The sequence below is a fragment of the Limulus polyphemus genome, unplaced genomic scaffold, assembly GCF_000517525.1.
Source record: "Limulus polyphemus unplaced genomic scaffold, Limulus_polyphemus-2.1.2 Scaffold2641, whole genome shotgun sequence".
NCBI classification, from domain to species: Eukaryota; Metazoa; Arthropoda; class Merostomata; order Xiphosura; family Limulidae; genus Limulus; species Limulus polyphemus.
In genome coordinates this window covers 97969-110852 of record NW_013668251.1, presented here as the reverse complement: position 1 = coordinate 110852, position 12884 = coordinate 97969, and the positions used below count along the sequence as shown (strand labels likewise).

The following is a 12884-nucleotide window of genomic DNA, read 5'->3' as shown; positions in this document are numbered from 1 at the left end:
TATATATATATATATATATATATATATATATGTATGTATGCAAGTGTAAGAATAATTATCTCGATTGTAACAAAACTGAAATATGTACTACTTTTATACAATAATTACTGACTTATTTATCGTTTATAAATAAATGGACATTTTTTAAATGTATTTTATAGAAATTATTAATTTTGTAAGAATATTTTTGTAAATATGAAAGATATTTTAATTTTTTTAGTTTATTACTTTATTCAGTAACAAACAGTATAAAAAAAAAGCCCACACTTAAATGATCACATAAAATTATATATCACGATGGACTGGATAACTCTTATACTGTTGAAAATGTAATGCATGAAAGGACATGTATAAAGTGTGATGATAATTACATTGATGAAACCGGTCGTCCAGTACATGAATGTTTTTAGGATCACATCCATGCCACCACGAATCTTGATTCTAAAGAGGCAACTTCTAAATACTTTCTAACAAAACATGACACAGTAGATAAAACACCATTTAATATTAAGTTCTCAGCAAAATGTAATAGTTTCCTTGATCATAAATTCAAAGAGTCTCCCCTGAATTGAATCTTATGAACCTGAAATACACAGAAATAATTCTTGGCCTTGGTAATTATTGTTATTATTTTTTGTTTGATAGCTTGCAGTTTACTGTCCCTTAGTCTTCTGAATTCCTTTTAACATGCATGCAATAACACTCGAAATTACTATTGTTAAGTCAGTTTTTAATTGTTGAATGTGTTCTTTTCAGTTGTTAGTTTGTATTTGTATATGAAGTTATAACCCTTGAAAAAGGCTTAAGTTGAAATGTCAGGTATGAATAAAATTTTTTTTTTTGAGTGTGGTTAATAAATTTTTGTAAACATGGTTTCGATCCTCCAGGCTGTTCTGCTGAGTTTAAAACTGATATGTTTTATACATCATGATTTTATTATGATATCAGTTAGTACAGATAAAAATGTTTACTTTCAAAAATATTTCATTAAATTCTCTATCTAAAAATATTTCTCCTTATGAAAATCAGTTATTTCCACACAAATTATTTCAGCTATTGTGCTATCTAGAGGACTTTAGGCAAAGCAGAGAAGTCCAGGCCCACAAAAACAAGAGGTTCATGGTTCTCATATGCAGGTTTGGTAGTAGGGCCACAAAGAATGAGACATGACATATTTCACACACAATACAAATAATTAATAAAAGTCATCAAACTTTACAGTACAAATAATAATACCTTTTGGTATTACAAGGCAACACCACAGATTACAACAGGGCAAGTGATTGTGTAGTTGTAACAAAAAAACAGTGTGGTTAATTGAAGTGTAAAAGACTTTTGTAAACAAAAAGCTCCTGCTAGCATGTTTTCTTTCCTCGTAGCCTAGACTAGGATACAACTAAGTCTTACCCTAATAGAGAGTGTGTCCAAGATAAAATAAATCTAAAGAGCCAACTCTTAATACAAAAAGCGAAAAATGTTAGATATTATAAACAAACTCATTGTTTGCTTGCAGGCAAACTTACTCTCTTACTCAAAAACTTAAGCACTTGTTTTTACTTATATCCTTATATCTGGAAAAAGAACTTGCTTGATTTTATTAGTTCTTTAGACAATACTAAATCCTCTATCATCATACTGTGCAACCAACAACTGTGCAAAGATGCTTTTCATTTGTTTTCTCCAAATATTTCAATGCATACTAATGTAAGATAACTTGCAAATTCACCTTGGTTAAGATAGGTAAAATAAAAATTATTAAAAATGATTCAAGAAACCTAACCTTAGACAAAATTATAAATGAGAATTGTATGGTTTATATTCTAACTAAGTATTATTATAAGCTAACTCCAACTAGAAAATTCCTTGCTGATAAATGTTTCAAATAGATAAATGTGTACTTATTGGTTTTTAGAGAAAACATCTTAAGTGGGTTCTAATTGAACTAATAAAAGAATTATTTGAATGAACCAGTTGGTTATGAACTAGATCAATTTTCCAATTGGACTTATAATAAAAATATTTTAGGAAGAAAGGTTGTATTTTAACTTCTCTTGTAAAATTTTACCTTGTTTAGAATTAATACACAAAAGAGATTAATGTAATAACTTTCATTATCTGCCTGCACCAAATATTTTCTGGAATATGCAGTGCCAGATTTAGAGGGGGGTGTTACACATGCAATTGCATGGGAGCCTCAAACCCCAATGTAGAGGGTCTCAATTTTGAATCACTCTAGGAAGGGGCTTCCAGCATTGCATTACTGCATTGAGGGGGGGGGGTCTCAAAGAGTCTAAATTTGGCCCTGGAAATGTATTATATATTTACTATAGTACATAATCACTTCTTTGTTGGCTTACCAATACTCAGTGTTTTCTTAGATAATGAACAGCCAAATAGTATACTATTTAATGCTTTCACAATATCTTAATATTTTCATTTTGAGTTTATTTGCTGATTAAGTATTGTTTCATTACAAGTTACAGCTGTTACAGCAAGGAAAATTACTTGTTAGAACAGGTATGACATTTCAATCACGGGTGCGATCAATTTCAAGTACACAAGTTTGTACCGTTCTAAAAATAATCTTGATTACTGTAAAAACTGTAACTTGCAACAGAATAATATCTTAACATATTCAAATAAATCAAAGTTAATTTTAACTAGAAAGTTAAGAAAATATCATAGTCCCAAACATTCTTCCCTAATGAAAGAGAACAAAAGTATGTGCACAAATAAAAACTATAAAAACTTTCACACCTACATACACAAACAGATAAAGCAAAACTAAGTGGCATACATTGTCCTAATCCAAGTTATGTTGACAAGATCTTGTACTTACACAAAGATTCAGACTGAATTAGTAAATGTACCATTATATATTTCTTCATCAAAATGTGTTATATCATATATCTTAATTTTTTAAAAAAGGTGAAAATCATAAGTAATATATAGCTTCAAGCACTTCCTGGTTGTGAAATAATTTAAAGATGACTGCACAAACAAAAAAAAACTTCATCACAAAAAGAAGATGAGTAAAAAAAAAGCTTCATTGGTTAGCATTCAATATTCAACATACATGCAAGGTTGTTGATATTTTTATTTTGTTCTTCAGGTACATATGATACTAGTGATTGTGTCCAAAGATTCAGATGATTACTATTACTATTCTTATTTTTATAAGGTTAAAAATATGCCAAACCTTAATATGCTTCCCATTATGAATCAGAATGTATACATAAAGACCTTAGCAAAAAGATAAACACAAAGAAACTTAATATAATCACTTAGGTGCAAGTCTTAAAAATCAGAGTATGATAATAAAGCAAAGCATCAACAACTTTATTTTCCTATCTAGTAAGATATTACAAATGAAAAAATTAATTTAAAATAATGTCACGTAGCATGATGGATTACTCAAAATTATAATTAAATTGATTAAAGTCATGAAATAATCAACTAATCAAAATTAGTGTTTCCAGTTATTCTAACTATCTAAGTGATAGAAATATTGTCATTACGATTTATCATTATTATCTTTGACTAATTAAAAGTTATTCAACTTAATTGATTAGTGTCATAATTCAACAAAATAATTAACTAATCAAAATTGGTATTTCTAATTATTACCATCTTTGATTATTTCACCAATCCAAAAGTCTCATGTGAGAATAATCAATGTGTTGAATGTAATTCATTAATGAATCAGAAAATCATGTGAGAATAATCAATGTGTTGCATGTAATTCATTAATAATGAGTCAGAAAATCATGTGAGAATAATCAATTTGTTGAATGTGTTTCAGTAATGAGTCAGACAATCAACTATCAAATTCCACTAATCACCTAGCTCTACATGCAATTGTGCTTCTCATCAAACAATTAATATATTTACTCTTTATGGTTTTCTTTATGTTTCATGTTCAACCTAATTTAACACATTGTTTACTAATTAATTATATATAAATTAGATACACACACAGGATGATTTTGTCAATATAACAATTTGTATAACTAAAATTCAAATGTATCAAGAAAATATATCTGCACATTTAACATGAAACTGATCAACTCCTAATCAAACTAAGAAAAACACTGATTCATCACAAATTCACCAATTTTTGTACATAAAATTAAGTAACCTTCACTAACAAGAAAAAATCTATAATTGTTAGTTTAGGGTAGTGAGAGCAACAACTTCTTTGGGGAAAGTCGATGAAAATGCTGTATCATATTAGCAAGCATGAAGTACATGTAATTCATGCTAAATATGCTTTGCACTTACCCAGTGTAGCATTTTCATGGACAAAATATTGTTCTAAGATAAACTGGTACAACTTTGTAACAGTCTTATTACATTTCTATAATATTTTGGGAATTTTCAGAGATAAATACAAGAAGCTAGCATATACACAAAAAACTGTTATGCATTAGAATAACTTTTATGAATTAAAGCTAAATGAAAATTAACTGTTACAAAGTAATCAAGTTTAATTTTCTGTAAAATATTATAAACCAACCTTAGTGTAATGAGTTATTAGAGCATTTTCACTCATGCGCCCTCTAAAATATGCAGGTGTGATAACCAAGACTGCATCAGCTCCTGCTTCTGCCATCTTCTTTGTCATATCAATCGTTGATTTTGTGGCTAATTAACAACCAAGCATATTTATCACAATTATTTCTATATAATTTGTAGCTATGTGAAATATATAAAAAGAGGAACAATGCTTAAAGGTTCATAACCAAAAAGAAAAGCTTTGCACAATTCAAGATTTTATTTCATATAAAAACATACTTGTAATTTTTTTTTGCCTCTGAACAGGCTCCAGAAGAAGTTAAACACAGAAATTTCTCCATGTTCAAGTCCAACCTCTTCCCAACTTAATAAGCAAAATACTACATAACAATAAGAAATTAATCAGGTATTAAATTTATCACTGATTGATCCAGCCAAATGACATTCTTTATCTATTTAAGATAAAAGAATCATCTCAATTCTCCTTAAGAATAAGTTAATTGGGATGCTCAATGGTAAATAACTCAAAAGTTATTACAAACATTAAAGCATCTATAAACTAATCTTATTACATTACATAACCAATATTAACATTTTTTCTACCTGAAAATTTATTTCTGATAGATACTTACCTTTTTGCACATAGTAGCTGTTCCTTGCAAAGCTACCTTTGAGATTTTGCACATGCCAATAACTTTGAGCCATCTCACACTTTAGTACATGATGTAATCATTGTGTGACAGTAGCCTTCCACCAATAGAAGGGCAACACACCCTCCACATGCAGTAGATCCCCATAAGCACTTGCACTTAAAATTAACTTCATTCTTAGATGAGGCAAAAAATAATGAGCACCAGTAATGAGAAAGAATGCTGGGAAGGTTTGCAGAGACGTACGTATCTATCAGAAATAAATTTTGGGGTAAGGAAAATGTTACCTTCCAAAATGATATGCTTACCTCTCTGTAAACAGTGGCTATAATCCCACACTGATGTGGTAGAAGGGCTGTTGCAATTGCAAAGATGACTGAAAGGGAAAGCCTATGGAATGTAACACCCAATAGAAGGGTTTTATTAAAGGGGTAACACTCTTGGGAGACCACATCTATCTCAGGGAATACTCTTCATCCAGATGGAAATATTAAAGGAAGGCCAAATGAGCCATTGTGATGTAGAGATGGGTGGAAAAAGACATGTTCAACTGAGCATTTGCAGTCAACAGGTCAGTTGGACATGAGGTGTAGTGTGGCAAGGGCAATGATGAGACCCTACAGTTTGGTATGTGTTCTGTTGTACAATTTCTCATTCTTAGGTACAGGAATGTATGTACATAAGAAGAACACTTTGTTCCACTTGGCTGGTAAAAGCACCAGATAATTGGTATATTACATTAAAGAGGATAACCAACATTCGACTAACATAAACAACCCTTCTCTATTTCACACCTGGACTATCTCTGGAAGTATCACACAACCAGGAAGGAACTCTCCAAATTGACCACCCCAGCAGCTAGGAATTGGGAGTAACAAGGGTCTTTCCTACTCCACCCCAAGACTAGGAGGGAGTAATTTGCATTGGGGAAACACCAAAGAGGTGCTCAGAGCCAATTGGACCTATCCACTGCAAAGGGCACTTTAGGAGGCAGGGAAGGTGGGATTAATGCTTTCAATTACCTCTGACTCATTGGGTAAAGGAAAGTAAATATATTCCAAGAGGCATCACTGTCCACTGGGTGGGTTCCAAAAGGAAAATGTAGGAACATCATAAACAGATAGGGAGATAAAAAAGGCACTTACCCATTAAAGATAGTGAGTAGCTTGGAAAATGGTGATTTGAGGGAGGCAATATATTAAGGGAGACAAAACTGCCATATATGGAGATAATGGTAGAATAAGATATTGGACATTGTTGAAATTCTGGCCTGGATAATCTCTTCCAAGAATCATTGAAAGTGCAAGGTTGGAAAGTAAATCAAGTGACAAATTTGATGTGATGAGACATGACAAAATGCGTGAGCATCTCCATTCAGGAAGAAATAGATAATACAGATAAGCCGATAAACCTATCTGGTAAGCATTAAAGACGCAAGATCCCTGGAAGAAGAGGGGTCCCATGGCAAGAATAAACAATTGCAGGAATCCTGAAATGGAAACATACATGCCAAGTAGCACCTGACCACTCAAACTGGACACAAAAGGCAATCAGGGTCAGTATGATCATAGATGGAAAACTTGCCCAGCCAACCCAGATAAGTAGGGAGACAGTAAGAAGTGGTAGAAGGATGAGAAATGGGAAGAGAGAGAGGCAGAAGGTTCACAAGGTCAAGGAACAGGAGTGGACTCCTGAGGTTGTGGGAGATGAGAAAAGGGAGGGCTGGTGTCAGGCAGCTTTGGCCCAAGTCTTCAAGGCATTAGGTACCCCGTATACTTTAGGGTAAAGAAAAGGAACCAGACAGGGGTCATGGAAGTTAGAATGGGGAAGATGAATGGTAGAGAGAAAAGCATCACATCCCAGAAGGTCCCAACAACAGAAGAGTCAACTAAGCATGAACAAGGCAGAAGACAAAACCCTGTCCAGAGTATTGGAAAGGACCAACTGTAGATCCCCAGAAACACTTGGGATCATGGTGTAGGGTTTCAGATAGGAGAAGAAGATGGCAAGAAAAATGAGCACTAGAGAGTGTTACTGGAGACAGGATGTTAGTCCCCCAAATGGATATAACAGATTCCAGGGATTAGAAAGCCATGGCAAAGCAATCTTGGAGTTGTAAAGGATGAGCCATCTCAAAGCTGGTTTAGGCAGCTAGTTTCCAATATTATCACTGGTTTTTCACTAGAAACATTGTTGGTTTGATGGTTTCAGTTGTAATATACTTACATGTATATATTAAGCATATAAGCCCACTGTTAAAACAATGTAATACATTTGGTTCTATTTACTATTTGTACCTATGATTTGACATTTTAGGTTATACCACAGAATACAAGAAATGGACTTGCATATGGTGTGATATATAACATGCAAGCCCAATAACAGAGAATACGAAAAAAGACTTGTCAAAATTATTTAATACATATAAATAAAGATACAAGAATGTTTAGTCTATAAATTAACATTTTCTTAAAGCAAAAATGTATTTCCAATAATACTTACCTCTACTCACACTACAGCTATTACTCAACTATTAGGGTTTCTTTTTTTGTTCATCTAAGCATTGGTCTGGTTATTTCTTGCTTGCTCCAGTCATTTATTCCCTACTTAATTGCCCTTGGTAATATCTGTTTCATGACACTCTCCACCCATGTCAATGTGCCCTTTATCTTGGTACTGTATATAAGCACCTCTTTCAGATAATATTGTCACTTTTTCGAGACTGACTCAATCCACAGTCTCTAATACTGGCTCTTAGGATGAAGTGTGGGAGAGTGTGAGTAAATATTACTGGAAATACATTTTTGGTTTAAGAGAATGTTAACCTCAAAAACATACTTACCTCTTCTCACTACCAGCTAGAATCCCATATTAACAAAGTGGAGGAGCTGGTGAGGGCATTATTCATTCAGAATGCATCTGCATAGATCGTGGTTGTGCCAATAGAAGATTAGCACCCTATTGGGGGAACTGCACTACATCCAGAACAGGTATGCTCTCCACCAGGAACCTAAATCATGCATTGTGCGTGGAATTTGACATGATCCATCATCACCACTGGCCATGCCCCAACCAGGTAACCAAGGTCCCACTGCTCAGGGTTGGAATTATGGGGCCATGGGCTCTAAATCCCACATTGTTGGCTAGAGAATTTGGACTGCAATATATATATATATATTTATGAGTGGATCCCTACCCTTAGCTAAAGAGTTATGGATTCTGAGCCACCGGAATCATGATAATAATGGAAGGGACACTGAAGTGGACAACACCCTCTCCTAAACCTGAAGAAGTCTGAAAGGCAAAGCCCCAAACTCGGAATTACAAGATCCTTTTCACCTTACTTAAACTGAGAAAGCAGAACTCATCTAGTCTGGAATCATGAATATAATCCTCACTCCCCAATCATGTGTGCAAGGGAAATTCCACTGAATTATGGGGAGGATGTGGAACAACTGTGCTCAACCAAGAACCCAGGATGGGACCACTCTGTGTTCGGAATTACAAGGAAACAATGGACTCTCTTCAATGAACAATGTATTGAGCCAGTATTAATCAAAAAGAAAGGCCACACTCAACCCAACCAGATAGCTGACTATCAATCTGAATCAATATTTCGAGTAGGTGACGCTCCTACTGATGTCTAGGCAAAGAACATCCAGGGTCCCGGTTAGGAGTGCCCCAAGTTCACCCTCTTCTCCAAGAGTGGAGGAAAGTCACTCAAACACTCTGGAAGAATAACCTCTGTCCAATACCCCAGTGACTGGAAACTAGGAGTGGTATGGACCTCCTATCTCCACTAGTAAAATATGGGGGTGGTAATGTGCATTGGGGAGTTCTGAGAAACAGTGCAATAGGTGAAAGAAGTTCCCTAAATTTTTAAAAGCAAACCGACCTGATTTATTCAATCCACTGATTGGCAAGGATGGGCAGGATCCCCTTATGCTTTACTCATGATAGTCCATGAGTGGCAGTCTAGCATAGTATAGTAATAGCACCCAGTCTGCTTCTAGGTGGTCTTATGGAACACCTCATTTCTACAGAGCTTGTTGCATCCTGTATAAAGTATATTGAATTAGTTGTGTCTAGTGCAGATTTGGTTTCATAAAAGCACACCCTTTGGACAACACTCGCCACATAGTGGGATCCTGTGAAAAATGAGGTAAGGGACCCTGAAAGGTAGTAATGAAAATACCCACCCCTGTATAATCTAGTGGAAGTGGTTTAGGTAGCCACAGGGGTTAGGAGAAAACCCTCAGATGAAGATACTGCCAGATCATGCAAATAATATGAGATAAAATTATTGGGAGAGATCCACTTACCATCCCGCACAATGTCCTCCAGCAGGCAATTCAACCAGGCCACTAAAGACATGGAAATGTGATGAATTTGATGAAATGTGACTCATCTAGTAGGATGATATGATGGGAATGGGCCCAATATAGAAGATCCAAGGTTTGAAAACAAAAAGACCTGTACTGAATGCCTACTTAAAGTGAAGCATAACGACTTTGATCCTTAATAATTCCAGACCTTGAGAAATTGCCTTTTGAACAGCAAGAAGTTCTTAAACATTGATGAGGGAGGAAGCCTCGTCATCCATCCATGGGCCCTGAAATTCCTGACTTTTGAGATAAGCACCCCATCCCTGAAACAAGGCATCTGTGAAAAGATGGAGTTCTGTACAAGCTGGCGGCAGAGGAACACTGAATTTATTATTTTTCCAACCTAACCACCATCTAAGATCAAAGATGTTGATCCTGAATAAGGAAACTGGGGAATCCAGTGGATCGCTATTCATGGTCCATTAGTTGCACAGGGACAACTGAAGTCATCTTGTGCACTTGTCCCAAAAGAATGAGGGATTTGAGTGATGACCACTTCCTCAAAAGATAAAGAGCCATGTGAGAAGGAGACGTGAGTAAGAGTCAGATTGCCTGTTCCATAGTGTGGAGCCGGATTGGAGTCAGCTGAGCCTGACCGAGATACATGTTGAAAAAAAACACCCAGATGTACGATATATTGTGTTGGAATGAGAAGAGATGTCTCAGCTCTGATAATAAATCCTGCCTTGGTTACTTCAGAAAGCAGTATCTAGGTGTGACATTCCACCAACTAACGAGATGGTGCCAACAGTAGCCAAACATCCATGGAATGGTGTGTGCACAAGCTCAGAGAATGGAGGTGATGAGAAAAGGTTCATACTTTTTGGAAGAACACATATGCTTGTCCAAAGGGCAGAGACCTGAATTGCAGCACCAGATCCTTGTGCACAAAATGCAGATAATGGTTGCACACCTCTGCTACGGAAACATGCAGATAGGCATTAGAAACTTCGAACTTCGTCATCCACAGTCCTGGCAAAAAATACCAACTCAGAGTGAGGAATGACTTGATCATGAACTTTGGAGGATCTAGGAATTAATTTAGACAAGAAATACCAATGACCAGATGCCAATCTTCCATCTTCTTGGGCGCAATAAACAGATGGGAATAAAACCCAGGAAGAACTGGAATGACTCCACTGTCCCTTGACAAACAAATCTCTGATAGCTGAGGAACAAAGTTCTGAAATCAGAGGATCTATGGGAGGCAGAAACACTACCAATTAGGGAGATAATGGTAAAGGGTTTTCACCCATCCAGAAATTTGCAGAGTGCAGGAACCTCATAGATATGGGTGGAATCTATTCTGGGTACCAATGGACCAATTGGCTTATGTCAGGACACTTAAATAGGGCTAAACTATGACCCCCTATAGGCGCTGAGAAAGATCAAGAAGCCAAAAATGACAAGGATGAACACAGATGGGCAAAATCAAACCTCGAACCCAAAGACCCTAGAACACCAACAAAAATCAAAGATTGGATAAAAGGGCCTCATGTACCTCATGGAGGGCAAAAGCAGGTAGACAAATGTCCTCTAACAACTCATCTCTATCCAAAAAATCCCAACAGCATACCAGCCAAGAGACTAGAAAAAGTGCAGAAGTTGACAATCGAACCAAGATGGATGTTAACAATGGTTCCAACTCATCTTCAAAGGGATGTGGTGATTGCCAAGATGCTTCCTAAAAAAGGTGTAGGGATGATAAATACCTCAGCACAGTGGTTAGGGTCAGATGTATCCTAGAAAATTGTGATCTATTCAGGGTAACCACAGACTCCATTCTGGAGCCCTACATTTCCAGGAGAGGGTCTATTCGCTGAGAGTCTAAATATGCTTCCACCTCGTGGCGGAAAGCATGTTGTTATGACAAATGTAGCAAACAAGACATAGCTGTCCCTTCATGTAACTGAGCAGGAAGTAAAGCAGTTTTATATTAGTATCAACATAACCAAAAAATGCTGAATGTATTATACTGAATTTAGATTTTTTTTAAGTAAGATTACAATATATCTTTTTTTTGATTAACCATAATGCAAGCTTATGTTCAATTCATAGTATCTTTCATACATAACTTCACTCAAGACATACAACTGATTCAATGCCAAAAACTTGAACAGGATTTTGTATAATGAAACAAAAACGACAATTGGGTTTACAGTTAGTAATAGTACTGGAAGTAAACTGAATGATTATTACAAGTTTTTTGATCAGTTAAAGTGAATTTTAGATTTCATATTTTCTTTAAAATAATAATTAAATCATGAAACATCATATTTAATATACTTAGAAATTATTTCCATGTTGAAAAAATGATGAAATAAATACAATTTTATAGCAGAAAAAAAGACTGTGTTTCAACATTTTCAATTTTTTAGGATGACTGATAACGATAAAGTACAGGTGATGAAAGTGGAAAAAGAAGCAAATCACTGTATAGATAAAAAAGTGAGTTATGATTGTTTAATATTTGGCATTTAATACAATTAAATTTGATAAGTTCCAGTTACATGAATGAATATTAATGAAAATTATGGTACGTACAAGACTTGTACAAGAGTTTGATATTTGTGTACTTTTAACATCAAGTCTACAGACTACAGAGATAATTCAATTAAGCATTAAGTACTATTGTGAATAATTAAAATAATGTTTTGTTTTTACATATATCTAAATTATACTATTGTTTGTTTAAAAACTTTATATCATAATTATCTGTCTTGCAACTGATTTTGGAAAGAGGGCACTTTACACATAAAATTGTTAAAAAGAAAAAAATCTGATGTAAACAGTAAGCTTTAGCATCATTTGGTAAAATCTGATGTAAACAGTTTTTAGTTTTGGATTTCAAAATCACTTTTGAATAAGAATTAGATATACAGCACAGTAACTGAAGTTTCTGGGCACCTTATAGTCTCTTCAGTGAGGCAATCAGAAAAACAACCTGAATGTGTAGCCTTAAAACTGGGTAATTAATCCTGAGTCCAGTAACAGAGAAACAAATTGAGTGTGCAGTTAGGCCCAAGTAATGCATTGTTTGGGAAAGTGAAATAATTTGTACAAATGGTTAATAAACTAGTTATTCAACTCAATACACAGACTGACTGGCATTGTTTTAATTGGACCAGCCTAACAGTACTATTTAAAATCAAATGATTAAAAAATAATCTCTACCATTGTTAGTATCTATTTGGTTTTGTGTATTATGCTACAAGTGGTGTAAAAATGAAGGCAATTCCATATTATACAATATATATAATATGCTTATTAAAAATATAAAAATATTTTGTACCAATAGAAATCTTAGGTGTGTATATATATATATATATATATA

General features: G+C 34.6%; 1 protein-coding gene across 1 annotated transcript in view; it reads right to left on the bottom strand.

Annotated features, from left to right (window-relative positions):
- The window catches only part of LOC106467514 (4-hydroxy-2-oxoglutarate aldolase, mitochondrial-like), a 72116-nt gene that overhangs the window by 43867 nt on the left and 15365 nt on the right, over nt 1–12884 (bottom strand). Inside the window, exon 3 of the mRNA XM_013927872.2 lies at nt 4517–4644. Coding sequence (XP_013783326.1) covers nt 4517–4644 — 128 coding nt within the window. The remainder of the gene's footprint in view (nt 1–4516; nt 4645–12884) is intronic.